Here is a 26,120-nt window from a genome sequence, read left to right as displayed (position 1 = left end):
CGTCCGTCCGTCCCTCCCTCCCTCTCTCCCTTCCTCCTGATCAGATCTCGTTGTCCACCTCCCAGATCTGCCCAGCCATGCTGTCAGCACAGCTCTGCAGGGTCCAGCTGGCCAAGGCCAGCTGGACCTGGAAGTGCTCCATGCCGTCGATGGTCTTCAGCAGGGAGGCAAGCGTGTGGGCGCCGCGCCCGACCAGCAGGTGGCGGAAGGGAGTTTCTTGAGGCTCGACGTAGGGGGACAGGAGGCATCGCTCCGCCTGGGTGGAGCGAAACACAGAGAGGAGGAGAGGGGGGGAAGGTTAACCCCTGAGGTCACCTTCTTCTGTTGAAAACGGTTGCGTTTGAGTTTCTGCAGACATTTCTTTGACACGTTTTGCCTAAAATCTATAAAGTCATCAAATGGAGGAAATACTATGTCAAATAAAAGTCTGTACTGTCACAAAAACGTGAAAACAACTGAACAGGGTGGTTTTCTATCGGCTGCGTTCCCTAGTCCGAGGGGGTGGGATTGGTTTGGAGAACGTCGCTCTCCCTTGCTCCTATGGAACCATGTGTTTTTATAAAAGCCTTAAGACTGTCACGGCAAAACCTCTCGATTTTCTCCTGCCTAGACAGGATTTAATCATCCTTGAAGGAAAGTGGGAAGCAGAAAGAGTTGTATTGTCTAGTAAGCTTCCACATACAAGAGTCTTGTTGTATTAGTGTAGAAATATGTAGTTTAAAAAAATGTGTTTTTATGAACCTAATCTCATCCCAGAATGACGACATGTCATGTAAATGTGACTAGGGGAAATTTTTAGGTGAACTCCTCTGATACCCAATGCCAGCAGTCCTGACCTGTGGGCATCGTTGCACTGGATGCCAAACCCCTTATCTGCTCCTTAATGAAACGTGGCTGTATTACCTAATAGTCGCATTGAATTCTGTGTTTGCAATGAACAAACATATAGAAATAGACCTCGGACGGGTTGGGCACGCCTTTGGATCTCAGCAGTCAGGTGAACAAAGAGAGCTCTGCAACTTTTTAAAAATCAAAGTGTAACAATAGTGGGTAAGTGCAAAGGCTGGAGGCAAACACAGACCTCCTGATTCAACAGGGCCGGTCTACTCACCACCATGATGCGCTCGTTGATGATTCGGCACGACTCCTCGTCATTAAAGTCCGTGTAGAGGAAGGCTGTGTTGAGGTTGGCGGCGGCTCGGCGGTAGGAGCCAAGGGCGGTGGCGATCCAGGTGCTCCTGCTGTTGTTCAGCAAGCCGGACTGCCACACAGACACGCAGACACACACACACACACACCAAAAAAACTTTGAAGAAAACATTTTTAAAATGCAGAGATAGTTGACGGCAGGGTGCAACCAAGGTGGAAACCCACTGACTGTAATGCTACAGATGATTCATCCCCACGAGACCTCGCAAAATGAAACCCTGGCAGCATCACGTCAGGGCACTTCCAACCCAGACGTGTGCTGGACAGACCTACCACGACCGGCCCCCACCAGGGGACTACGCATGTGGACCCTGTGTGCATGTGTGTGTGGACGCTGTGTCCATGTGGAGCCTGTGTGCGCGTGGAGCCTGTGTGTGGTTGGAGCCTGTGTGTGGTTGGAGCCTGTGTGTGGTTGGAGCCTGTGTGTGGTTGGAGCCTGTGTGTGGTTGGAGCCTGTGTGTGGTTGGAGCCTGTGTGTGGTTGGAGCCTGTGTGTGGTTGGAGCCTGTGTGTGGTTGGAGCCTGTGTGTGGTTGGAGCCTGTGTGTGGTGGAGCCTGTGTGTGGTGGGAGCCTGTGTGTGGTGGAGCCTGTGTGTGGTGGAGCCTGTGTGTGGTTGGAGCCTGTGTGTGGTGGGAGCCTGTGTGTGGTGGAGCCTGTGTGTGGTTGGAGCCTGTGTGTGGTTGGAGCCTGTGTGTGGTTGGAGCCTGTGTGTGGTGGAGCCTGTGTGTGGTGGGAGCCTGTGTGTGGTGGAGCCTGTGTGTGGTGGAGCCTGTGTGCGCGTAGAGCCTCGTTACCATGTCAAGCTTGGCGATATGGCGGACCAGCTCGTTCACTGGCTGACTGATGGCCTGGAGGTTGCGACTGGGGTCCAGGGGCAGCCTGTGGTCGTGGACAAGCCGCAGGACCATCCGTCCGGCCAGCGTTGCCGCGGCGATGGCGGTCTCGGGGGTCTTCTGGCCCGTGCTGTAGTCCAGGTGGTCCTTGTTATCCAGGCTGGTGCCGTAGTACTTGTACGCCTCCACCTGTGCACGTATGGACATTGCTCATTACATTTACAGTAAATTTAAGGCTTTTCCTTTAATTTAATTATAAATTAACTGGTCCTTTAAAGTCACTATGTCAAACAAGAATGAGCCACTCCCAGTTGGTAGGCAAGTTTAGAATAAACGTTGAATTAGAAAACAAAACAATGACAGTGTTTTGTTCACTCTAACTGGCTGCGTAAATGTGTGACGTGCGCTAGATTATCTCGGTTGGCTAGGAGGCGTGAGTGGGAGGCGCTAGGGGTGAGTGGGAGGGGTTAGGGGTGAGTGGGAGGGGTTTAGGCTGAGGGAGAGGTTTAGGGTGAGTGGGAGGAGTTTATGGTGAGTGGGAGGAGTTTATGGTGAGTGGGAGGAGTTTATGGTGAGTGGGAGGAGTTTATGGTGAGTGGGAGGAGTTTAGGATGAGTGGGAGGAGTTTAGGATGAGTGGGAAGGGTTAAGAGTGTGTGGGAGGGCTTAAGGGTAAGTGGGAGGGGTTTAGAGTGTGTGGGAGGGCTTAAGGGTAAGTGGGAGGGGTTTAGAGTGTGTGGGAGGGCTTAAGGGGAGGGGTTTGGGGTGAGTGGAGTTTAGGCTGAAAGGTAGGGGTTTAGGTAGAGTGGGAGGCTTTTGGGTCAGTGGGATGGTTTAGTGGGATTTGGGAGCATCGATACTGAGAATCTTGTAAACAACGAGAGGAAGGGGCTGGCCAGCATTTCTTTTTACGAATACGTCAGTTGTAGCGTGTGATTTGTGACCCCTGACAAAATTGCTAATTAAATCCAATACAACAAAAGCCTTACACCCTTGGTGATGATGTGGAAGGACATGGAGGGGATGCCAGAAGAGGCGAGGAAGGGATAGGCCGGGTCTTCTAGAGCCATGGGTCTCAGCCTGGGAGGAGACAGGACACAAGACACAGCTGAACATGTCTCATCCTCCCTTTTACTATTACCATTGATTTAGCAGGCGATGTATCCAAAAATATGTATGATTCAAGTATCTTTTCCACCATTTATAACAACAACCTAATTGTGCTGCCATGAGTTATGAGAATGCAACCCTATTCTGTCTTACCAGGCCTCCCCTTTCAGCATATCGTTCACGGTCCCCGGCTCAGTTGGACTCCTCACCTGGAAACACAAACCGGGTCAGAAACCCCCACCGATGCATCCCCATCCACGCAACTGATCATTCTGCTTCACGCTTCATCGTTCAACAGAGAGTCCATCTTTAGGGTTTGATCTTCAATGCACTACTACTGCTCACATCCTTGATGGTCTTCTCGATGAGGCCGTGGAGCAGGGGGCTGGCCGAGGCCATGAAGCTGCCCTTGCCTGGGGGAGAGACGGAACGACACGTTAGGACGTCATCGAACCCGCCGAGCAGAGACGGGAGGGAGGAGGAAGGCACGTGTGCACCGTACTCACCCATGACCGCCCCGTCCAGGCTGATATAGGTGAAGGCCTTGTGGCCCAGGGAGGGAAGGTACCCCTGTGGAGGGAGGGAGGGAGGGAGGGAGGGAGCAGCGTGGTAAGACAACCGGACCGCCAATCAGCAGCATTTCTATTTTGAGACGGAGCCTAAAGTCTGTACCTCCAGCCACTCGGTGGCGCCAACGTTTCCGTACTCCCCTGCACTCCAGCTGGCAAACACGATGGACCTCCTGGGCCGGAACCCATCTGAACGGAACGAACACACATTGTGCTGCATTTAAACAAACATTTCAGTGGTATTAACATCACAAGGAAATCAAGGCTGATATCGGCGCATGAAGACACTTTTTTTTCAACATCCAGTTGACAGAGATGGAAGTCGCAGATCTATTCAGAACATTTACTAAAACAAGTAGTTTTTTGAGTCAACCACCCTAATTAGCTCATCATCTTAACGACTGATATGGGAACCGAATAGCGAACCTATTCACACCCGAGTCGAAACACAACATGTAACTTTGAATGGGAACCTCGTGATTCCTCTACCACTGGACACAGACAGCTGGTGTGGTGATGCCCTCACCATTCTCCACCATCTCGTAGACGGCCCTGGCCAGCTCCATCAGGATGGCCGTGCCCACGGTGGACCGGGCGTAGCCGCGACTCCACGAGTCCCTCTGGGCTCCGATGATCACGTAGCGATCTGCACACAACACAATTAGACAAAACGCACCCACCCATACAAGCTATCCTAGCTGCTGCTGCTGTGCATTTTTCCCATGTAAATGACACTGCTGACAAAAACTATCGTGCATAATGTATGTCTTTACAAACGTGTATCAGAAATAGTTGAGGGAAAACACAAGCTTTACTGTTTAGAGTCTAGTGCTGCTCCACTACACCAGTTACTGCCCTGGATAGTGCGGATGTGGGACATTATTTTTGGGATAAACACATGAACTAGTCCGCAAAATGACACGCTTTGGTCCTACCGGGGTCGACGAAGCCCTTGATGACTCCAAACACGTTGTGGAGCTCTCGTTCGACCGGGACGTTGTTGACCTCCACCGTGGCGTTGACGCTGCCCCCCAGCCTGTAGGTGACATCTCTCAAGTACCCTGTGAAATTGCTGTTGGCCTCCACCTCAGGCCCGCCGATGTCCCTGAACCACGAGAGATACATGACAGCAGATAAGGTTTGGAAATCCAACAAGAGGGTGGAGAGTCATCAAAGACCATCAGGACCCAACATACAGTTTGTCTTCATCGTGTGATGCTGATGTTATTTTCGATTAATAGGCAGGATAGTATAATAATAATAATAATAATAATAATAATAATAATAATAATAATAATAATAATAGGTTGAATATTAGGAGGCGAAGGAAGTTACTTTTGGCAGGTTGTTTAAATAAATATATATCGTATCTATACAATTAGGGCTGTCCCCTGAAAGTCGATGATTCGGATCGTCAGTCAGAAAACCCCAGGGAGGTATACCCCCGCCGTCTTCCTTTATTTATTTATTTATTTTTTCGTCAGTGAGTGGTGTACATTAATCAGTCCCTCCAGAAAAACACGATTATGCGATCGCATAATTCAACGCATAATCAGCCAAAGTCCGCATATTCATGCGGGGGCCGCATTTTTTCAAATATGCCGCACTTTCACCGCATAAATTGCAGATTTCTGCGCAAAATATGCAAGGCTTGCATGATTTCATAATCCCTGCATTTTCGTTGCAAAAAAGTCATATCTTAGCAGAAAGTTAAAAAATGCCATGGTAACGTTATGAAGTGACGTAATTACACGACGTGAATGTCTTCGAAAAGCTGCAATTTTTGCAAGTTCCCGCAATTTCATCGCATAAAATTGCATAAATATGCCGCATATTTCATCGCATTTTTTAAGAAAACGTGCCGCATAATCAAGGATTTTTGGCCGCAACAATCACAAAAAAACGCCGCATTTTTCTGGAGGGACTGATTAATAGCTCTAATGATAATAATAAAAGAGAAGCTTTATTTAGACACTGTCCATGTCACTGTGGCGATTGATTCATTGTAACTTTGTTGGACAGAATCTCCAGAGGGAAGCGGCTGTCTCCCCTTACATTATTGCTACATTTTCTCTAGGAGCGCAGTCAGTGTGGCGACACAGCGCTGTGTATTCATTCAGGCTCAATAAATGCAATCAGATCGTGAACACAGGGCTCATATAGTGGATTATCCACTAGCCTATACATGAGCCCAGTGTTCATTATCGGACCGCATTATGGGCAGGAGCCTAATTAAAACCCGACAGGAATTAGTTGGCTACAATTCCGACGAGTTTGATTGACAGAAAACTGTTCAGGTGAGAACGTAATGAGCGCAACGCGCAAGCATATATAAAAAGGCCTATAGCCTACCAAAACAGAGTGTTCATAGAAAGAAAACTCATTTTTTAAACCTCCAAAAGACCTGCCCTGAACGGCCGCCGAATAGTCGAATCTCTGGACTGAAAAGGCAGATCTGATTCGACTCAGAAAATTCAGAGTCGGGGACAGCCCTGTATACAATATAGTAATATGTGAATATAATCCTTAATTATCATGTTCTTAATGTTTGTCATCAACTGTAACTCTGTACACAAATGAAGGACAAGGTTGCGCTACCGTAGGATGGCGGCAGCCATGCTGGCAGTGAGGGTCTGGGCAGGGATGGAGGGCAGGCCCGAGGAATTGGTGGGGAGGAAGCGGGTGTGCTTGATGGAGGGGAAGCCAGGGGTGTTGGGGTCTCCAGAGCCCAGGTGGACCTGGGGGGGGGGGGGGGGGGGGGTGGGGGCAAACCAAACAGGACCATTGAGATGTGTGTGAAACAATAAACATCAGGGCACCACCATCTCATTGATAGGAGATACAAAAGGCCGTTAGACAGAGAGGATTTGAGTGAGGGCGACAATAAATAAAATACAAAGTGTCCAAATGAATTAATTTATCAACACTCATCATCATCTTCCTTTTATTAATACAATTATTTATAGATAAATAAAACAAACGTAATTTTCAACAAAAAACTCCCGGCATTAAGCGGCGTCGGGCATTTTAACTTTAAAAAGGTGTGTATTTCCCCACATACAGGAGTCTTGCCCAGACCAGCACACAAGGAGAAGGGAGGGTTGCTACTCACGTGTCCAAAGAGGTCTGTATCGTTGTTGTACTTGTAATCCTGGGGGTCTGGGTACACCAGAACCGCAGCAGCTCCCTTGCTAGCAGCATTAGCCACCTGAAAGCACAAAAACACAGTCAGTTTGACCACTGTCTTAACCATGGTCCACCAGGAAAACACTTCAACAACATGAATAAGCATCCAACGCAGAAGGACAGAACTTATCATTTAAACCTCAAAACACAAAACACAGCATGCATTCACATTTGAGCTAAACTTCATGTTAGCATTACATTTTATCTACCCCCGTTTAGCGATATTGTTTCTATAGTTACTGAATAAAAAAGGATTAACGAGGCTGGTGCTAACATACACGCTTCCTGCCTTGACATGCTAACAGCCATACCAACCTGCTGGGCAAAGCTGATCTGTGGGGAGGCGCGGAGCAGCATCACACTGCCCGCCACCGCAATGCCCTTATACTCCAGCAGGCGGAGGTCTTCTGGGCCAGCGTAGTTACCGTACACCACATTACCCTGCACACACGGTACGTGAAAGGAGGTTTCAGTATGTTTCATTTGTATATCGTCAGATATACTTTTATATAATGTAGATCTATCAGGGAGTTGAACCATTTGTTCCGGAATTCATTTAGATGAGAACAACAGATTTTCAAATCACTCTAAATACTCGAAAATGCCTTTAATAGAAAATGTACCACATACAACACGACTGCTCTTCGTATACAAAGTATGATTTTCTTTTAATTTCTCATTATTAGGAAGAAATACAAATTTGAACCTAGAGTATCCCTACATGAGAGATTGGCAAATTATTTTTTAAACCAATAATATACTAATGTATTTTTGTGAAGCTCAATCTAGTCCACCCCAGAATCAGTACATTCAGAAACAAGACCTCCAAGTCACTCCCACACGTTTGTGTCTTACGGACTGCCAGGTCCAGATGTCCCAAACTAAATAACCATCACACATAACACAGAGATATAGAAAACGTTCAGCTTGTGCTGCGTGACCGTTGATCTCACCTGGACGTGTCTCTTGGCGCTGTAGGCCAGGTACCCTTTAGGCTGGAACACCTCCTTACCAAACCGAACTGTGTTGGGCTGTTTGCTGTGAAGCAGAAGGTCAATGTCGGCTCTGTGGTTCACTCACCAAACAAACGTGGTTTGCACTGGTGTGGCTGGTGCAGGTACTCAAAAGATTGTGATAGCGTGAAGTTATTGCAAAAGAAGAGTGTTTAATGTTACTTCAACTATATTCGCATTGCGAAGCTTAGTGCCAAATACTTTTAAAGGAGAGATAGTATCACAGTGTGGACGAAAGTTTCATACAGAACAAGAGATAAGAACTTTATTAATCCCAGACCAGAAGCTCGGGATGAAAACCTCGGGATCAACTCACCTAGCAAATGAAAAAAATTAACTTTTGTATATAGCCAGATTTGAGAATACACTGTGCTCGTCCACTAAGCAACACTCAGAGCCGATCTGTGTTAGCATTATCTGCACATTTATACAAACAGGATTAGCATCAGCCTCTCAAAACATGTATATAATCAGGGTTAGCATTCCTTCAGCTGCATTGTATCTTATCTGGGTTAGCATGTATTTACCTGTCTTGGATCTGCAGCTGGACATTGTTGATCCCCGTCCATGGCGTCATCTCCTGCTGTTTGAACTGCTTGAGGATGCAGTTCACCAGCTTCGCATCCTCGTTGCTCCCTGCAGTCCGGGACTCCACATCTAGATCACTGCAGACAGGGGGGGGGGGGGGGGGGGCGGGTCAAATGTAGATTTAGCATTCATAGTAATTTGCAGGGAATAACATTGTCATCAAGGAGCGTGTAGGGGTTAGGCATCTTGTTGACCAATGCCTGTAGGTAGACTGGGGGGACATTGAGGCTCAAACACAGGGAGGCAACTGGACACAGAACTGATTCCTGTATGAGGCTAGGCGTTAGTTCTGGGTTATCATTAATCCATTCATCCTTGATTAAACCTCCCTTAACCAAACTTTTGAATTCATCATTTGACAAGTGATCACAGAGGAGAATGCTTATCCACCAACCAAGTTACAACACAAAGTCCATCCTAAAACATCAACAGTAGTCACGTTTCCATCTAAAAGATGAAGCGAATCTTTCGAAAGTTCGCAAAAAAGAAATTCGAATTAGGTGCGTTTCCATCAAGTGGTTGGAGCGGAAAACTACACGGATTCCAGGGCTTGTCGTATCCTTTTGATAAGATGCTCTCTCTTAGGGTTAGGTCCTGATATATAGTGGAATTGCGTTGTTTTCCATCTAAAATAGCTGTAATGTTTTTTTCTTCGATGAGAGCAAGGAAAAGTTTTACCTCTTCAGCGGTCCACACGTATCTATTATTCACATTGGCCATCTGTTCCATGGACGTATTTAAAGATTACATTGTACATATTTATGATTCGAAATGCGTCCCAGCCTTTATCCCACAGATACTCAAGGGTCTATAGCATATAACCGCGTTGTCTGATTACAGTTTAATTCATTTTTCACAATTTACCAGCTCTCGTTTTGAAAACTATTCGCCTCGCCATTCGTTTCAATGGGAAACGCGACGGCCTATACTTTCAACATAAAGTGTACATATTTATAATATTCATATATAGAATCATTTTTCATTTGCTTTTCAAAAGTACCTGCGGTTGCTGATTAATACCACCTATAAAAGGCCATAACCCTTTCTGGTTGTTTCCAGGGAGAATGGATCAATACATACATACAGAACCAGTACCTCAGGGCCTTAGTCAGCGTCTGGGTGCTCAGCCTCTCAGACAGCAGGCGTGTGATGTCCCTCCAATCCATAGAAGGCGCGGGCCTATTTTCCACAGACGGCTGAATGGCACTATCGCTGATTGGCTGCTGCTGAGGCTTACTGTGGCTCACGTAACCAATCAGGAGGCCTGGCAAGGATAAGGTCGCGGGCAGAGGGTAGATGAATCAACACAGGAAATTCTACTTTGCAGGGTTACCAGAGGTGTAGGTGCCTATGTATATGTGTATATGTGCTTCTTTTACGGTATAGCTCAACAGGTAAGACATTACCTGTTGAGGTAAGACAGGCACAAGACAGGCATTAGCACGAACAGGGTGAAGGGTTCGAGTCCCACTGCGACTCGAACCCCAGTGCTACCCTTACTAACAAAACTTAAACTCAAGGAACCGTTAAACAATTTGGATTTAAGTGGCCACAACAAGGCACACTTTCCTTCTCTGTTGATGTTTTTCCCCATTAAAAGTCAAAATGTCACAAGAGGTCTAGTGCACTTTTGTCTACTTTGTTTGTTGACAATTCAACTCAAGGAACGAATAGAGATCCCACTTTATTGAGATGCACCACTACTAACGATGTCTTTCTGATCCCTATAGCGACTTTGCATCGAGTCTTTTTTAACAAGCACTTTTCCGTAGTCAAATGACTTGTCTTGCATGTAAACGTAGGACGCAGGCGAGGATGAGGAGGACAAGGATGGAAGCTCACCGATGAGGAAGATGAGCAGGGTGCCGAGGGCCATGTAGAAGTACTGATGCCGGCGCTGAGTGGCCGGGTGGGGCTGGTAGGAGGGGTAGCCTGCGGCCGGCTGCCCGTTGACCTCTGTCGTGTCGTCCAGGGTGTCCTCCGACAGCTTTACCTCCACGTGCTGAACCCCGTCCCGCTCCGGCTGCAGGGAGAACCGGCTGTAGTGGCCGCTGCGGACCTGGAGGGAGGGAGAGAGAGAGAGAGGGAGGGGGAGAGCGAGAGAGGGAGGGGGAGAGCGAGAGAGAGAGAGAGAGAGAGAGAGAGAGAGAGAGAGAGAGAGAGAGAGAGAGAGAGAGAGAGAGAGATGGTGGTGGAGGGAGGGAGGGAGATGGAGGGAGAGAGAGATGGTGGTAGAGGGAGAGAGGGAGGGAGGGAGATGGTGGTAGAGGGAAGGAGGGAGGGAGAGAGGAGGGAGGGAGGGAGGGAGGGAGATGGTGGTAGAGGGACGGAGGGAGGGAGAGAGGAGGGAGGGAGATGGTGGTGGAGGGAGGGAGGGAGAGAGGAGGGAGGGAGGGAGAGAGGAGGGAGGGAGATGGTGGTAGAGGGAAAGAGGGAGGGAGAGATAAGAAAGAAAATAAGAAAGAACAAACCAAATTAATTCCTAATCTGTAAAAATGTAATCAATATTTGCTCATAGACAAGCATGCATCAGCCCCATGTTAGCCTAAGAAGCTAAAGTTTTGCAGTATGAGGGAGTTGCAGAATCCCCCACACCTTTTTGACATTTACGAGAAGTTACTTCCTCCACGACAGACTGACGCTGATAAACAGCCACAGACTCAAAAAAACACCTTAACCGTGACAGGCATGCCTTTGGTTGATTATACCAACCTAAAGGGAGGGAGAGTGAAGTACAGACAAATATGTATCAAAGGGAGACGAAAAATACATTAAGAAGAGTAAAACCAATGTACAAAGAAAACCAGTATCAAATTTGTCGAAAAGTAGATCTACAAATACAGAGCACATGACTCCTTCATTTAGCCTGGGGAGAGGCTAATAAAGTTAAAACATAAATCAATAAAGTACAACCCGCGAGATAGAGATAGACATCGCCTTTTGCCATTATTTTGTCTTTGAGGCATCAGTTATTAGAGGCAGGTCAGTTGAGATGTTGGAGATACCAAAATATGAACACATCCCTTTATCTCTACTTTGTTATGGGGTCCAGCAGAAACTGCATGAATCCTTTTTTTTTCTGCAGTTCCACTGCCAATCCAGCAGCGGCAGTGCACCGCTGCTGAATGCATATAGGGGAAACACTGCAGAGACCTTGAAAACTAAGAGATTATCTAAAATGTTACTCTGTAATACAAAAAAACTAACAGAATACATAGAAGTTACAAAAAAACAACCAACCCACCATGTTGTTGAACGCCGTTCTGACTCGCTCCATGTTGACACTGTGGTTAATCCTCAAACTGGAATGTAGAAATGTGGTCAACATAAGAGAAGAGATGAAAACACAAAAATTAGGGAGATGGACGGATAGAGCATGGAAAATTTTGGTAGACATAAATAAGACTTATTTTGATTCAGGCCAGTGACTGCTCAGCATGACTCACACTGTCAGTTTGATTCACAGAAGGGCCTCTTTAGGCCCTCAATGTCAATGTTCCAGTTACAAAGCTTCTCCACCATCAGACAAAATAGCCAACGTAAAATCGGGTATTATTAACCTCAACATTAGTTCTTACAATGCCTCGTAAGAAATAATATATGTGTCTATTTACAAGTTTCACATGACCTTTTAAAGATTGTCGAGTCTTTACCAAAATAAAAATAACCACTATTAAACCCAACCATCATTCTTTTAATAAGATAAGAAAGAAAATAAGAAAGAACAAACAAACCAAATTAATTCCTAATCTGTAAAAATGTAATCAATATTTGCTCATAGACAAGCATGCATCAGCCCCATGTTAGCCTAAGAAGCTAAAGTTTTGCAGTATGAGGGAGTTGCAGAATCCCTCACACCTTTTTGACATTTACGAGAAGTTACTTCCTCCACGACAGACTGACGCTGATAAACAGCCACAGACTCAAAAAAAACTCCTTAACCGTGACAGGCATGCCTTTGGTTGATTATATCAACCTAAAAGGTCACCTCAGTGAAATGCCCCATAACAAACACGGTTTAAGCCAGATAGACCCATTGGTGTTTTGAGTGAGGACAGAAGACAGAGATATACCCATTGTGTTTTTAGTTATGACATAGATGGGCTTGTGTTGTGCAAATCCTACTTTCTTAACAGACCAGACCCATGGTCCATGGATGCTCACCAGACTGACGGCGAGAAACCAGCTCTACCACTCCCCTGTACATTCCTCATTCCCGCCATTGCCGCTACATCACAGCCCATTATTGCTCTGTCAGAAAATATATGCCCAAGTTCACCCCATTTAGACTGATTGCATGAAAATACAGAGCTTGCATGTCAAACAGTGATATCATGAGCTCTTTTCAAACAGAAGGTTGCAAGTTAAAGAAAAGTGTTACAAAAAGTGTTTTTGTAAGTGGCACACAAGGAAGTGTTTTTTTTTAATCTACATAAAGTGTCCTACAGTAGAAAAGCGGTCTAAGTCCAAGGCATGTCTTATTATTAAAATCCCATTTTATACATTTGTAAAGATACAAATAACTGCATATTACCATCATATGTATTCTAGAGCTACTCCCCAATAGTGTGAGTATCACGTTTCCTCTCTGCACTGTAGTTATATTACTGCGACACTCAAGCACCCCCTCAGGGATCAATAAAGTATAAAGTCATAGGCTATCTGCAGTACTGTGTCCACACAGTTCTCGTTCTTCATGGTTTAGGTTGAAACCGTATTTCAAGACATTTGGGAAGTTAAGGGTTAGCCACGTCGTCTGTGTGTCAAGGTCGACATATAGAGACTCCATCGCCACTATGTCAGAGATCCAGGTGATATTAAATAAAACGATGTTGGGGAATGATAACGTTATGCTGCTGACATACTATTTAGTTTTTATAAAACAGTTAGTTCCGACCAAGTAATTTGATTGGACAAGAGGCATTCCATGAGTGCTGATAGAGTATAACAGCACTTGGACTTTTAAGTATACATGTATCACTTTACAGGTGTTCTCATAATCGTTAATGTTACTAACGGTCTTTATGTAACTTAGATTGCAACAACCTTTGCACCGCAAAGATTATCATGTTTCCAGACATAACATTTGAGTTGAATTACGAATGGTCAGAGGGGTCAGAAGAGGACGAAGGGGACGTAACGTTACATGTAGACCTATTCAAAGTAGCAAGCTAGTGTGTCTGTGTGTTGCTTGGCAACAGTTCACCCCCAGTCCAGTTGCAGATCTATTTGGGTTGGCGGAGTCAAATAATTCATTAAGTAAACAAACAAATCATTATCCGTTGTTACTTATTACTGTTAACTAATAAACGGTGCTTGTAGATGTAGAACTGTTGCATAATATCACACTCGACCATGTATCATTTGCCATTTTATAAAGGAAACCTCTTTTCCTTGCAGGTTTAGTACATCAAGTCCAGGGCTGTACACTTACTTTTTAAAGTGGTAGCACTGGTGCTAGCAAGCAAAAAAAATCAGCAGCACAAAAATAATTTTGGTAGCACACATACTATAGTCAAAATAATAATTTTATTCAGATTTAACTATATGAACAGAATAGGACGTATATTCAAAAGTAACACAATATGAACAAATTTCACAACAGTAAAGTGACAATGAACATATTAAATAGTGCAGTGACTTTGAGAGCCTTTTTTTAAACATCAGCAGCCAGAAGTGGTGAACACATTCAACAAAATTAAGTAATTATTACAAATTTAACCAGCACGGTTAACCTGGGTTTTTGCGGAAAAAAAGCCTCCCCGCAAGCGATGTGTCGCTTTGACAAGTTGTGCTTAGTGACGTTGTCCCTCTTGAAAATACTGTTCCCTGTAATGTAGGGTGTCTTCCCAGATGTCCTTTCCCCTGCCTCGAGGCAATATTTACAAAACATAGACTTCTTGGATTGGTCGTAGACCAGCCAATTGAAAGTTTTTAACCACTGGGGGTTAAACCTGTACGTTTACCCGTTGGCCGAGACGGAGTCATGGGTGGAGTCGGCTTCGTCCGAAGGTGCCAGTTCCGTGCATGTGGTCGCCGAGTCAATCTCTTCCATACCTGGATTTTTTTTCCAAGTTTCCATCTTTATTTGATGAAGAAGAACTTCCGAATACAGAGAAATACCTTTTCATTTTTCTGTTTTGCTTAGAAAGTGAATTTCCCGCGACCATTACAAAGCCTCTTCCTCGCCGTGCGAATGTTCGGGAAATGTAGATTTTTAGTAGTTGAGCGGTACTGGCGAGCCTATAATTCGAAATACATTTCCCTACATGCATCACTCCCATCATGCTCCCACACACTCGCGCTTAGCAGTGCCATTGAAAGCCGTAAGGGACGTATTTTTTTTCGGCACGGCTCCTTCTCACCGGTGCGAGTGGACTTGTATTTTTCTTCGCACGTTATATATTTTAATAGCAAATGCGATCAAAACTGTCGCACTGTACAGCCCTGATCAAGTCCATACGAGATTTGGACCATATGAAAGTTTGGGTTATTCCATTAATTTAACAGGATTTTCTCCAGTCAGCCTGTGATGGGGTGACAAACCTCAACGAGACAGGAAGCAGAGGTTGTGAAATATATTTACTACCGTGCAAGCTTTCCTGAGCAAATCTACCCGCAGCACTTCCTTCTGTTGAGCATGGGGCATTACCGGTTCTTGTGTGTGTGTGTGTGTGTGTGTGTGTGTGTGTGTGTGTGTGTGTGTGTGTGTGTGTGTGTGTGTGTGTGTGTGTGTGTGTGTGTGTTCGTTCTTGCTTACTGTTGGGGGTTACATTTATTAATTGCAATATACTTGTTTGACCAAATAGTTAATACAGGAGCTGCTATTACGTCATTACTCTTGAAGTAATACTCTCAAGTAATTACTTTAAGCGAACTGCAGGAGGAAATGAAAATAGATGGACAGGACGACTGTGGGGAGCCTCAATATAAGGTCGGAGTGACAAGGCATTAAAGGCAGCCTCGGTCCTCAATGCATTAGATCATCAGATAGCCGATAATATGGTTTAGATTCGACCCAAGTGCAGTGCTGCCAGATCCGGCAACACTGCCAAAGTGCTTCTTATTCCCGGCTGGTCAGCCTCATGGACCTCATGCAGATGGGGACGAAATGATGCAACCTCCCCTCAATGGCGTGTTGTTGCTAAGTGCGCCATACAGAAAACCACCACAGCTCTCCAGCGTTTCATGCAAGTGACCCCGGAAAACGACTCAGAACCTGAACATATATACGATCAAACAAGATATGGCCGCCGAACACAAGCGGTCACAAGCAGAAGCAGCATCCTCTGAATGAACCAAGTCGACTACTGTATAGTTACTTGTTCGTAAACGGCAGAGGCAATCCTAACACACAAATGTACTTATTTAACATTCATATACTATGGAGATATGTGCAGATAAGTTATTATAGTCTCCTCACCTTTACTGAAAGTAGCGTCGACAGTCAACACCTTAACTGTTCCAGCAGCGCGGGGGCAACCTCTGATGTCCTTATACGGCGCGGCTACTTCCGTACCACGTGGTGAATTTTCCCCGCACGTAGGCCCGCGGCCCGTGTCCTTGTTCATTCAGCACAGTAAAACTACGCAGGTGGATTACATGCCAGGTCATTGGGGATGACATTATAGTTATTGTTAGATCAATCGTTCAGCTATCACGTTAAGATCAGGCCCATTGCGTTCTATTCGTGGCAGTAGTTCATGGGAACTACTGCCACACAAAGAACACTATTTAACAATTAGGCTACAACGTTTTGGATTGAGCAGTGGCGGCTGGTGGTTTTTTAAAGTGAGGGAGGAAGGACTGCGCGCTTGGTTGCCATTGGCCTGCTTGCACTGTTGGTGTATGGCGGCATAAGAATGTGAGACTCAAGTTGTTTCAGGGTGTTTTGGTGCACTACAAAATAGTAGGGAGGGATAGTTATTTGAATACAATTGATATCAAAGCCACCAGTGGCATCACTGTAATTTGAAAGCTGGTGGGCAGCATGTCTTTGAAATGGACTACAAGGGCAGAAGCAAAGGATGCAAAACCCATTAGTCAAATCAGGCCTACTCTTGATTTGTAAAAGTAAATAAAAAAATCTGGGCCTATTTTTGCCCTCAATGACTGAAGTTATTGGTTGTATTTTAGCTATTTTTATTTTCAGTAACAATTGTTTTAAGAAAAGACTAAAGACCAAAAGTGATGCCATTTAAAATGCATCATGCTCTGAATCATTCACCCTTTCCACAATATCAAACAGAACGGAGAGTCAGAGTAACAAACTAGTAAAAGAACGAGAACATTATATCAAACAACCTGATTTATAGGCATGGTGACTAGCAAGGAATGTCGCATAGCAGCACCAACCCGAACTTGACACTTGTCGTGGCGTTTGGTTGCCTTATCAAGATTGAAATCAAGAGTGAAACCATGAACAGCCCACGTTGGAGATTTGCCATTATTTATTAGCAAACAGGGCCAGCAATACAGTCGATTGCTAGTAATGCTACCAGTAAGCCATGAGTACCTAGCAAACCATGTAGCACCCACAACACTAACGATGCCATTACTTTTGGTGATCTCGATTTTGCGAAGTGGTTTACCTTTTTCTTTTGTCGCTAACTTAGCACTGTAACTCAATGAATGGAATGCTTTGTAATTAAATTAAATTAAATTTCCTCTGTTTCCAATGTTTCCATTGTACACTTTATTCGCAGGTGTTAGAATCTCGTTTTCCTTGAGATGATTTCACCTGCTTTGCGTTTCTTAGACTGAGCGGCATTGCCGCTCGGGTTTGTTATCGACAGCGTTGCCAGATTGGGCAGATTTCCCGCCCAAAACGTGGTTGAAAGTAGCCCAATTGGGTGGGAAATCTTATCCTGTTTATTGGTTCATAGCGCAGCCCGAATAGATTTTTGCGCGAATCAGACGCCTTACGCCTGATTTCCACCGGGGACGTACGCGCCGCGGAACGGCTGCGAACTCTGCCCTGCATCAATTTCCACCAGGTGCGTAATGGCAGCGTAGCCACACGAGATCACGCGATAATTCTAAACCTAATGTTCTGTGTTGCGCAGGGGATCCTGGGAGTTAAGTGTTTTCAGTTGATATAAGGGGTTTTTAAAGTCTTTGTTTATTGCTGGGTTGAGTGGGGTTGATGGGTTCGGGGTGTTGTTTAGTTGTGTGTTGTTCAATGCTTACATGTGTTTATCATTGTCGCCACCATCACTGACTGTGTCATGTTTGTTCATTGGATGTGCTGTTTTCTCGTGCGTTTGTTTGGAATAAATGTAGCCTGCAGTCGTGCGGTGTATGGGACGCAGAGCTACAGTTGAGCTAAAACCTGACTCCGTGTGCTTCTTGGTCGCCGCTACAGTACTCACCTTCCACTCCCAAAACTACTGCAATTAAATGCCAGGCTTTGTCCTTTCTGACATAAACATAATCCGATGAATATATATTTTTTGCACGTCTTTTTATTGTCAGACGTACAGATTAAAACAACGTTGGACTGGGACCTGACATTATTATGACTAGACACCAGCAACTATTTAGGGCATAATATTTTATATGAAAACAAAATGCTGGACAAAAACAAAGACAAAGATATGTCTACTAGAAGCAATAATTACATGGTAATGATATAAAAATAAAGCAAATCCAAATATATAGAACATCCATAGTCGAATTATGTGCCAAAGCAGTTATCTGCAAAGGTCAAAGTTCATTAAACAATTGAGGTTGGTAAGGTTATAACGTCACATAGGACTTTTTCGAAAAACTGGGATGGAAAGAAACTCCTTCGGACTGCAGGTGTCAGAATGGTGCTCCGGTAGCAGCAGGGTGGAGAGCTGATGTGCTGGCTGGTGGAAGTCCTGCATGTGTGTTTATAGGAGCTGAGAGCTGTCCGCCCGTCGGGTATATATATATATATGCGGAGAGAAAGAGAGAGAGAGATTTTTATATAATTGATACAAAATTCTCAATTTGAAAAAAAATCTATTGCCACTTTTTTCCGCACACCTAGCAGGTTTGTCCTTTATAGTCTCAATCCTTTACCTGTCACCATATCAGAAAAATGTGCTGCCTTCACACAAGCACATTGAATTGTGTGTGTGTGCGTGTGTGTGTGGGGGCGTGTGTATGTGTGTGTGTGTGTGTGTGTGTGTGTACGTGCGTGCGTGCCTTAGAGTGTGTTTGAGCGCGTGCATGCATGCGTGTGTGAGAGAGAAATATCTTCCATTACTTTTCCTATACCAATAGAGCCAAATTAATTGAAACGAATTACGAGAGATTATTCAAACAAGAAATATTTTAAAAGGGAAAGCTAAGATACACCTTTTATCTATGGTTGTCCATTAGCAATGATCAGTTGCTTGATCGACCACACGGTGGCATATAAAACCTGCACTCCGTGTGGCGTGTCCGACTAGAAAATCTATCGCGAGATTTAGGCTGCTGTAGGTAGGTGCGACGCTATCAGCGGCGCGAGGCTAGGCTTACGTGAGAAACGAATGAGAGAGAGAGAGAGAGAGAGAGAGATAGAGAGAGAGAGAGAGAGAGAGAGAGAGAGAGAGAGAGAGAGAGAGAGAGAGAGAGAGAGAGAGAGCGCAATGCTCAGCCCGTTTTGACCATCACTGCTTCTGCGTTTTCTAAATGATAGGGCTGCCTATCGCATCGTGTCATCTGGGGTGAAAAACGGAAGGACTATGGTCACATCTCTCTGGCCGTCCTGCGTTGGCGCTGAGTAGCCGATCTATTGGTGCGGGCGGCGGTCCGGATCTGAGTTCCTCTCGAACCCCCCCGGTTCTTTTGCAGCTCAGGATTTCTGCATTTCCCCACACAACATCCGCCACAACACACACACAAAATACACTCTTCAGGAGAACCGCCGCTGCAGCCAGGGACCTAAATGGGTAAGATGTAACGGTTTGGCTTTCTTTTTTGTGGAGGGTATTTGGGCAAAGGATGGCCTGCGCGTGTAAACTGAGGACTCGCATCTCCGCGCATCTGGACGGGGTTGTCACAGCAGAAGAAACCCCCCCCCCCCCCGGTCCAGATGTGCTGTGGGTCCACCATACGGCCGTGCACCCTCTGACGGATAGCCACCGTCTGTTTATCGGCATCACGCGGGTCATGTTATAGAGGATGTTCTGCTGTCCGGGGGTTGGGGGTTCGTGGGCGTGTAGTGCGCGTGTCTGTGTGTAAAGATTCTGCAGCCGCAGCAGAGAGAGAGCAGCTAGCGGCCGCTTCGCTCCGGTGATGAGTTGCAGATGTTGACACGTTTACATTCGCTAGCTCCGTCCGCTCCGAAATGCTGGCTCTCTGTTCTCTGCTACATCCCCCCTCTCTGCCCAGTTATTCTCTCTCTCTCTCTGGTTGCTTCTCTAGCACGCGCACACACACACACACACACACACACACACACACACACACACACACACACACACACACACACACACACCGTGGCGTTATGTGAGAACCCATCTGTCTGTGTGTGTGTTTAGGCGTGCATGTATGTCTGGTTGTGTGTGGGCTTGAATGTGGGCGTGCCACACATGCACGCCCCGTGCCAGAAAGTAGACCTGACATTTTGTATTCCTCTGGATGGAATGGGATGCTATATCGGCCACTCTCGTCATCGCCATACCGTCCGCGGCCGCGGGCGCTGACGAGGGAGCAGCGCGTGGGGAGAGTAGCGGGGGAAGAGTCAGACGGCCACTGTTCTCCCTCTCCCCGCTGGAATGCATCACTCTATGCTCCTCCATCGCTCCACGGCTCCACGGGGGGGGGGGGGTGGGGGGGGGGGGCTTGGAGGTTACAGAGCGCGGGGAATCGCGTCAGCTGATCGGGAGTGGCGGCTGTGTTTGACTCCCACCGGATGAGTGAGAGAGAGAGAGAGAGAGAGAGAGAGGCAGAGTGATACAGCGGGGGAGAGAGAGAGACAGGGAGAGGGAGAGAGAGAGGGAGGGAGAGAGAGCAGAACAAAAGACAGACTATATCTCTCTGTGACGAGGAGATCTGTTTAAAAAAAACATCAGAACGAGCGAGGTCATCGACCGAGTGGAACCGTTTATTCAGCGTTTGTCACTAAGTGATTAATTGTTTGTCGTGTGTGTGTCTGTGTCTGTCTGTGCATGTGTGTGTTTTCTCATGCATTTATATATGAGTGTGAGTGCATCTCGGTTTGACATGCATGCAGTCGTGTGTGTGTGAGTATGTTTGGTCTGCACCCTTTAAGGACACCCTCCCTCGGTCTGCAGAGTGCTGTTGCACCATAACATCTCTGTAGTCACGAGCCCCCGTTATAATCAATCCGCCCCATCTAGAGAGAGAGCTCCTCAGAAGACCCCAGCTCCATCCGTACGCTTCTCTGTACATCCCCACTTATACACACTCATTCTATTAGCCGGCCGCCATGATTTTGCCAAAGTAACGGCACATGATGGTATCTTTTGCCGTGAAGCGGTTAGGGTGAGATCTTGTCATTGCTCTGTTAATTGACAAACTTCTCCTTTTCAAGTGGCTTCGACTTCCTCTCTCATCGCATCACGCATGAGAAAACAAAGATAGGGCAAATGTCTTTGTTTTTGTGCATTGTTTTTATTTTCTAATGAGTTGCATAGGTTAAGATACAACTTGAAGCGGATCAGAAATTGCTTGTATGCACACACACACACACAAAAACACACACACACACACTCAGACATGAATGCATGCACGCACACACACGCACTCATGCATGCGTGCGTGCACATACACACACACACACACGCACACACACATGCACACACAAGGCATGTCTGTTTATGTAAATGCCGGATGTGGTGGACCACGGCTGTTGCTCTATGTTCTCAACGGTCTGTGATGTACAGAGTGACCTTGTGAGTCTGCTGGACATCGGCACTCAACATGACCATCATCTGCTCCCCATGTTATGAGTTTGTTGGCCTCTCTGATCTGGGGGGTCGGGCTTAGGGCCTGTCTACATGCTGCTCATTGATTTTGTGTGCTTTGTGTTTGTGTGTTTCTCTGCTTTGTGTGTGTGTGTGTGTGTGTGTGTGTGTGAGTGAGAGAGAGAGAGAGAGAGTGAGAGAGAGAGAGAGAGGAAGAGAGTGAGGGTTTCTGTTTGTGTGTGAGTGTGTGTGTGTTTGTATGTGTGTGTATGTGATATATACAAATCTAGTGTAGTTTAGTTTATTTATAGTTCATTATATATATATTTAGCACACATTAACATCAAAGGTGCAAGGAGCGTACAAAGCCCAATGGGCTTGAACAACTGTTCCACCCCTTTCTCAAGAGCTCTGCAGCTTTCTATCAATCCTATCTAGTTGTTTATTTGTGTATAGGAAAGTTTGGAGGACATTATTGGGTGCAGATTGTTCGAGTCACCTGCCCTTTATGTCATCTCCATGGTTACATAATCCTCCCCTCCCCCTATCTTCCCACACAGCAAAACATCCGGATCTGGACTAGGCCTGTGTGTGCGTTTGTGTATGTGCGTGTGTGTGTCCGTGCTTGTGTGTGTGTGTGTGTGTGTGTGTGTGTGTGTGTGTGTGTGTGTGTGTGTGTGTGACAGAGAGCTTTGTGTTACCGAACATGTAGTAATTTAAAACTGTGCAAGATACCCAATTAACCTTTTTTTTACCCCCCCCCCCCCCCCCACACACACACACACACACACATACACACACACACACACACACGAGAGAGCTGAAAGTTAACAGGAAGTGATGATGCTCCTGGGAAGTTTCATTTTTATTCCCAAAATACTAAGCCCTTTTCAACAATCTTGGCAGGGTCTTTTTATGGAGTCTGATCTCCCTCTCCACTTCTGCTACTTACTGTGTTTTATATTTCTGTATGCATCTCTCTCTCTTTCTGACTCTCTCCATCTGTCAATCCATCATTATCTCCCTCTCTCTCTTGCTTAAATTCTCTATCTCTCACTCCCTCTCTCTCTCTGCCTCTCTTTCTTACTGCCTCTCTATTCCTCCATCAATCAATCTTTCTCACACTATCTCCCCATCTGTCATTATAGTCTCAATGTCTTCTCTTTCTGTCTCTGTCTCGCCAGCCATCAGACTCTCGTTCTTTTGCCCCTTCTGTGCTCTTACCTTTCTGTCTCTTCCGCAAGAGAGCGCAAGCAACAATAATGAACAGAAGGAGGCCTCTACCGGCCTCCTTCTGTTCATTATTGTTGCTTGCGCTCTCTTTCTCCATCCATTCATCTCTCTCTCCTTCCCTATGTTAGTGTTTCTCTCCCCCTGCATCTCTTTCTCCCTCCAATGTCTCTCACCCAATCCTCTCTCTCTCTCTTTCTCTCTTTCTCTCTCTCTCTCTCTCTCTCTCTCTCTCTCTCTCTCTCTCACTGTCTCCCGTGTCTCTTTTCCCATCCCTCTCTCAGAGCCTACCTGGGTCTCTTATTGCTCTCTTACTTTCTCGGTGTCTCTCTCCCCCCCCCTCCCATCCCTCTCTCAATGTCTCACTTTGCCTCTCCCCCATCCAATCTTTCCCTCTCTCACTGTGTCTCTGTGTCTCTCGCCCCCAGTGGAGGCGGTGGTGGAGTTTGATTACGAGGCCCAGCAGCCTGATGAGTTGAGTCTGAGGCTGGGTGATGTCATCGTCAACATTCGCCGTGACGACGGGGGCTGGTGGGAGGGCGAGCTGGACGGCCGCCGGGGATTCTTCCCTGACAACTTTGTCCGGGTGAGTAGTATTATCTGATGGTCCCTCTGCCCCCCTCTCCCTCTCTGACCTCTCTTTATCTCGCTCTATCCTCTCACTCTCTCTCTCTCTGTATCCGTCTTGCTATCTCTCTCACTGCCTCGTTTAATCACTCTCTCTGTTCCCCCAGCTCTCCCCAACAGTTTGTGTGTTTGTGCTTGTGAGGCAACTAAAATGTATAGAGGTATGTTGTGTGTGTCTTCTTGGTGTGTGGGTGTTGAATACATATTTGTCTATGGATAGATGTGTGAATGTGTGCGTGAACATGTATGTGTGTGGGTGTGTGTGCGTTTGTGTGTGCGTGCGTGCGTGTGTGTGTGTGTCTGTGCATTGTGCACGGACTGGTGTGTGTGTGTGTGTGTATGTGTGTGTGCATGTGAACGGGTGAAGTAGTGTGTGTGTGTGTGTGTTTGTGTGTGTGCGTGTGTGTATGTGTTTGCGTATGTGCATGTGAAGTTTTGAAGCAGCGCGTGTGCGTGTGTATGTGTATGTGAATGTGGGAAGTAGTGTGTGGTCTCAACTGTAGCCGTGTCACTGTCAGCGCGCTTGGTTTAACAGGGATGTGTCGACTTCCTCCTTCGCTGCACCGCAACAGGAAGAAGACAGAGTCATAGATAGATGCATTCACACACCAACACATCGATAGACTTTAGCAGTGCCGCACACACGACACACACACACACACACACACACACACACACACACACACACACACACACACACACACACACACAAAGACACATAGGTTCCCTTGAGGATTTAAAGGAACGGCTTATGAGACACATTATGATGACTGACAAACTCCACAGAGAGCTACGATAGCAGTAGCATTAGCTCATTGTTAGCATTAGCTCGGTGTTTGCGCTGGGGCACCCTGGATTTCTGCTGACCCAACCATGGATTTTCACTCCCTGCTGTCAGCGAACCTCCTCTATTGTGTGTGTGTGTGTGTGTGTGTGTGTGTGTGTGTGTGTGTGTGTGTGTGTGTGTGTGTGGGGGGGGGGGGGGGGGGGGGGGGGGGGGGGCCTTTGGATATTTCAGTGGGATGTGTGTGTCAGTGAAGGTTAGAATATTTGTTGCTAGGTAAGAGCCCAAAAGAGAGAGAAAGAGAGAGAGAGAGAGAGAGAGAGAGATCATGAATAAAGCAGTTAAAGTCACAAGTTAAGCCAACAACTTTTTCACACAAAGACACTCACACACACATAGACACACATAGACACACACACACGCACACACACACATAAGCACACGCCCACATACCAATAAGTGTTTGCGTCACACTTATTGTGTCGCACTTATATGTGTGTGTTCTTGTGGGTGATTTGTGTTCTCCTGCACGGACTGGTATGTGAGTGTATCAGTGTCTAAGGGAGAATGTGTGTATATGAGAAGTTGTCTTGTGGCGTAAATATTTGTGGAAATGGATACAGTGAGGTCCATTATAAATGATGGTGTCTGACTATCTTTGCCTTTGACTGTGAACTTCAGCAATGCACACACTCACACACTCTACCCGGCACACACGCACGCACACACACACACACACACACACACACACACACACACACACACACACACACACACACACACACACACAGATGGTTTTAGAAAAGCACATATATAGACAAATATGGCAGAAAATGGAAGTGATTCGAAACAGTCCTTTCTATTTTCAATAGTTTGACACACCTCTTACACAATGTGGTTACTTTAACTGGTTTCAGCTTATTTTCTATCTTTTCAACTCTCTCTTACACATACGTATGCACTAATGGGTGACTAATGGGAGACCGGTTCAAAGTTTGTTCGCCTGTTCTTCCTTCAATGGAAGAAGTGCAGGAAGGCAAAGCAGGCAATAAGCATAGAAAATATAGAATATAGAATATACGATGGTCAGTGAATGTGTTTGTAATGTTGGCTATAATTGCTTTAAGGATTATCATTGGTCATAAATAATCATTAAGAATTCACCAGTGGTCAATAAGGGCAGGTAAGTGTGAGTTATTCCATGACACATTTATTGTAAGCATATTATGTATTTTCACTTCCTTTTGTAAAGTGGTCATAACCATATTTTTATGGTAAAGTTAATTGAGTTCACACTGTTGGTTTAGTTGATGGTAAGTAGTTATTTTGGTTTCTGGTACAGGTTATTGTTATTTGAGGATTATTCTCTGGAAAGTGGTTTAGTTTTCTATGCAACTAGTTATAAGAGTCATAGTTCCAAACACCCAAGGCAAATTATTGGAATGTTTTTTGCACAAGCACTATCGTAAAACTCCCCAGTTGATGTTAATGTGTTGCTACCTTGGTCCAATAGAGAGGCCGCTGGATCCTGCAGGCCAGCAGTTTAGATCTTCCCTCCAGGGTATGACCATATTTGGGCGGCTGGTGATTGCTTCATCTGCTGTGTGATCACCACAACACTGTCATCAGCCCCTCTGAGTTCTTACCCTGGTGTATGTGTGTGGCTGTGTGTGTGAGATGTGTATTTGTCTTTCTTTATCAGCATCTTGTCCATCAGGTTCTTTCTCACTCTCTGTCTCTGTCTCTGTCTCTGTCTCTGTCTCTGTCTCTCTCTCTCTCTCTCTCTCTCTCTCTCTCTCTCTCTCTCTCTCTCACACTCTCCCTTTCTCTCGCTCACACACAGAAGATGCACACACACAAACACAGACACAGAAGCACACCGACACACACAGACACATGCACATACACACATGCAAGGAACAACACACACATGCGAGCAGACATGTGCACCCACATAGATGGACAGAGTGTAGACAGACATAGAAGACCACAATGCAGGTGTTTCCTGCTTAGATTAATCTCTCTTCCCTCCTTCCTGTTCACGTTTGGCACAGATTTCTCTTTACTATGAATTTGGCTCAACATTCC

The 26,120-nt window shown here is 45.9% G+C and overlaps 2 protein-coding genes across 3 annotated transcripts in view; one reads left to right on the top strand and one right to left on the bottom strand.

The window, feature by feature from the left end:
• On the bottom strand, positions 1–15,995 carry tfr1b (transferrin receptor 1b). Its single transcript, XM_079754799.1, has 19 exons — positions 15,931–15,995; positions 11,752–11,809; positions 10,350–10,566; positions 9,603–9,771; positions 8,447–8,584; positions 7,860–7,944; positions 7,222–7,347; positions 6,833–6,928; positions 6,319–6,458; positions 4,656–4,825; positions 4,247–4,366; positions 3,824–3,909; positions 3,658–3,721; positions 3,497–3,564; positions 3,305–3,360; positions 3,031–3,121; positions 2,004–2,231; positions 1,112–1,261; positions 1–256 (listed from the first exon to the last, which is right to left on the bottom strand). Exons 2-19 carry the CDS (start codon positions 11,782–11,784, stop codon positions 41–43), a joined length of 2,253 nt encoding a protein of 750 aa, XP_079610925.1. The 5' UTR covers positions 11,785–11,809; positions 15,931–15,995; the 3' UTR covers positions 1–40.
• A 3,094-nt stretch (positions 15,996–19,089) lies between these two features.
• sh3kbp1 (SH3-domain kinase binding protein 1) overlaps positions 19,090–26,120 on the top strand; it is a 28,975-nt gene continuing 21,944 nt past the window's right edge. For both annotated transcript variants that reach the window (XM_079755111.1, XM_079755110.1), the window contains exons 1-2: positions 19,090–19,411; positions 23,050–23,207. In XM_079755111.1, coding sequence (XP_079611237.1) covers positions 19,408–19,411; positions 23,050–23,207 — 162 coding nt within the window. In that variant the 5' untranslated portion in view covers positions 19,090–19,407. The remainder of the gene's footprint in view (positions 19,412–23,049; positions 23,208–26,120) is intronic.

Source organism: Pollachius pollachius (assembly GCF_949987615.1).
Source record: "Pollachius pollachius genome assembly, chromosome: 17".
Taxonomy (NCBI): Eukaryota; Metazoa; Chordata; class Actinopteri; order Gadiformes; family Gadidae; genus Pollachius; species Pollachius pollachius.
This window is presented reverse-complemented; position numbering and strand designations above follow the sequence as displayed.

Coding starts and splice junctions, on each gene's coding strand:
- tfr1b (XM_079754799.1), bottom strand. CDS start 11,784: ATGGAGCGAGTCAGAACGGCGTTCAACAACATG. Junction 3,722..3,823: donor GCGCCACCGAGTGGCTGGAG/GTACAGACTTTA, acceptor CTCCCTCCACAG/GGGTACCTTCCCTCCCTGGG. Junction 3,565..3,657: donor CCTGGACGGGGCGGTCATGG/GTGAGTACGGTG, acceptor TCTCTCCCCCAG/GCAAGGGCAGCTTCATGGCC.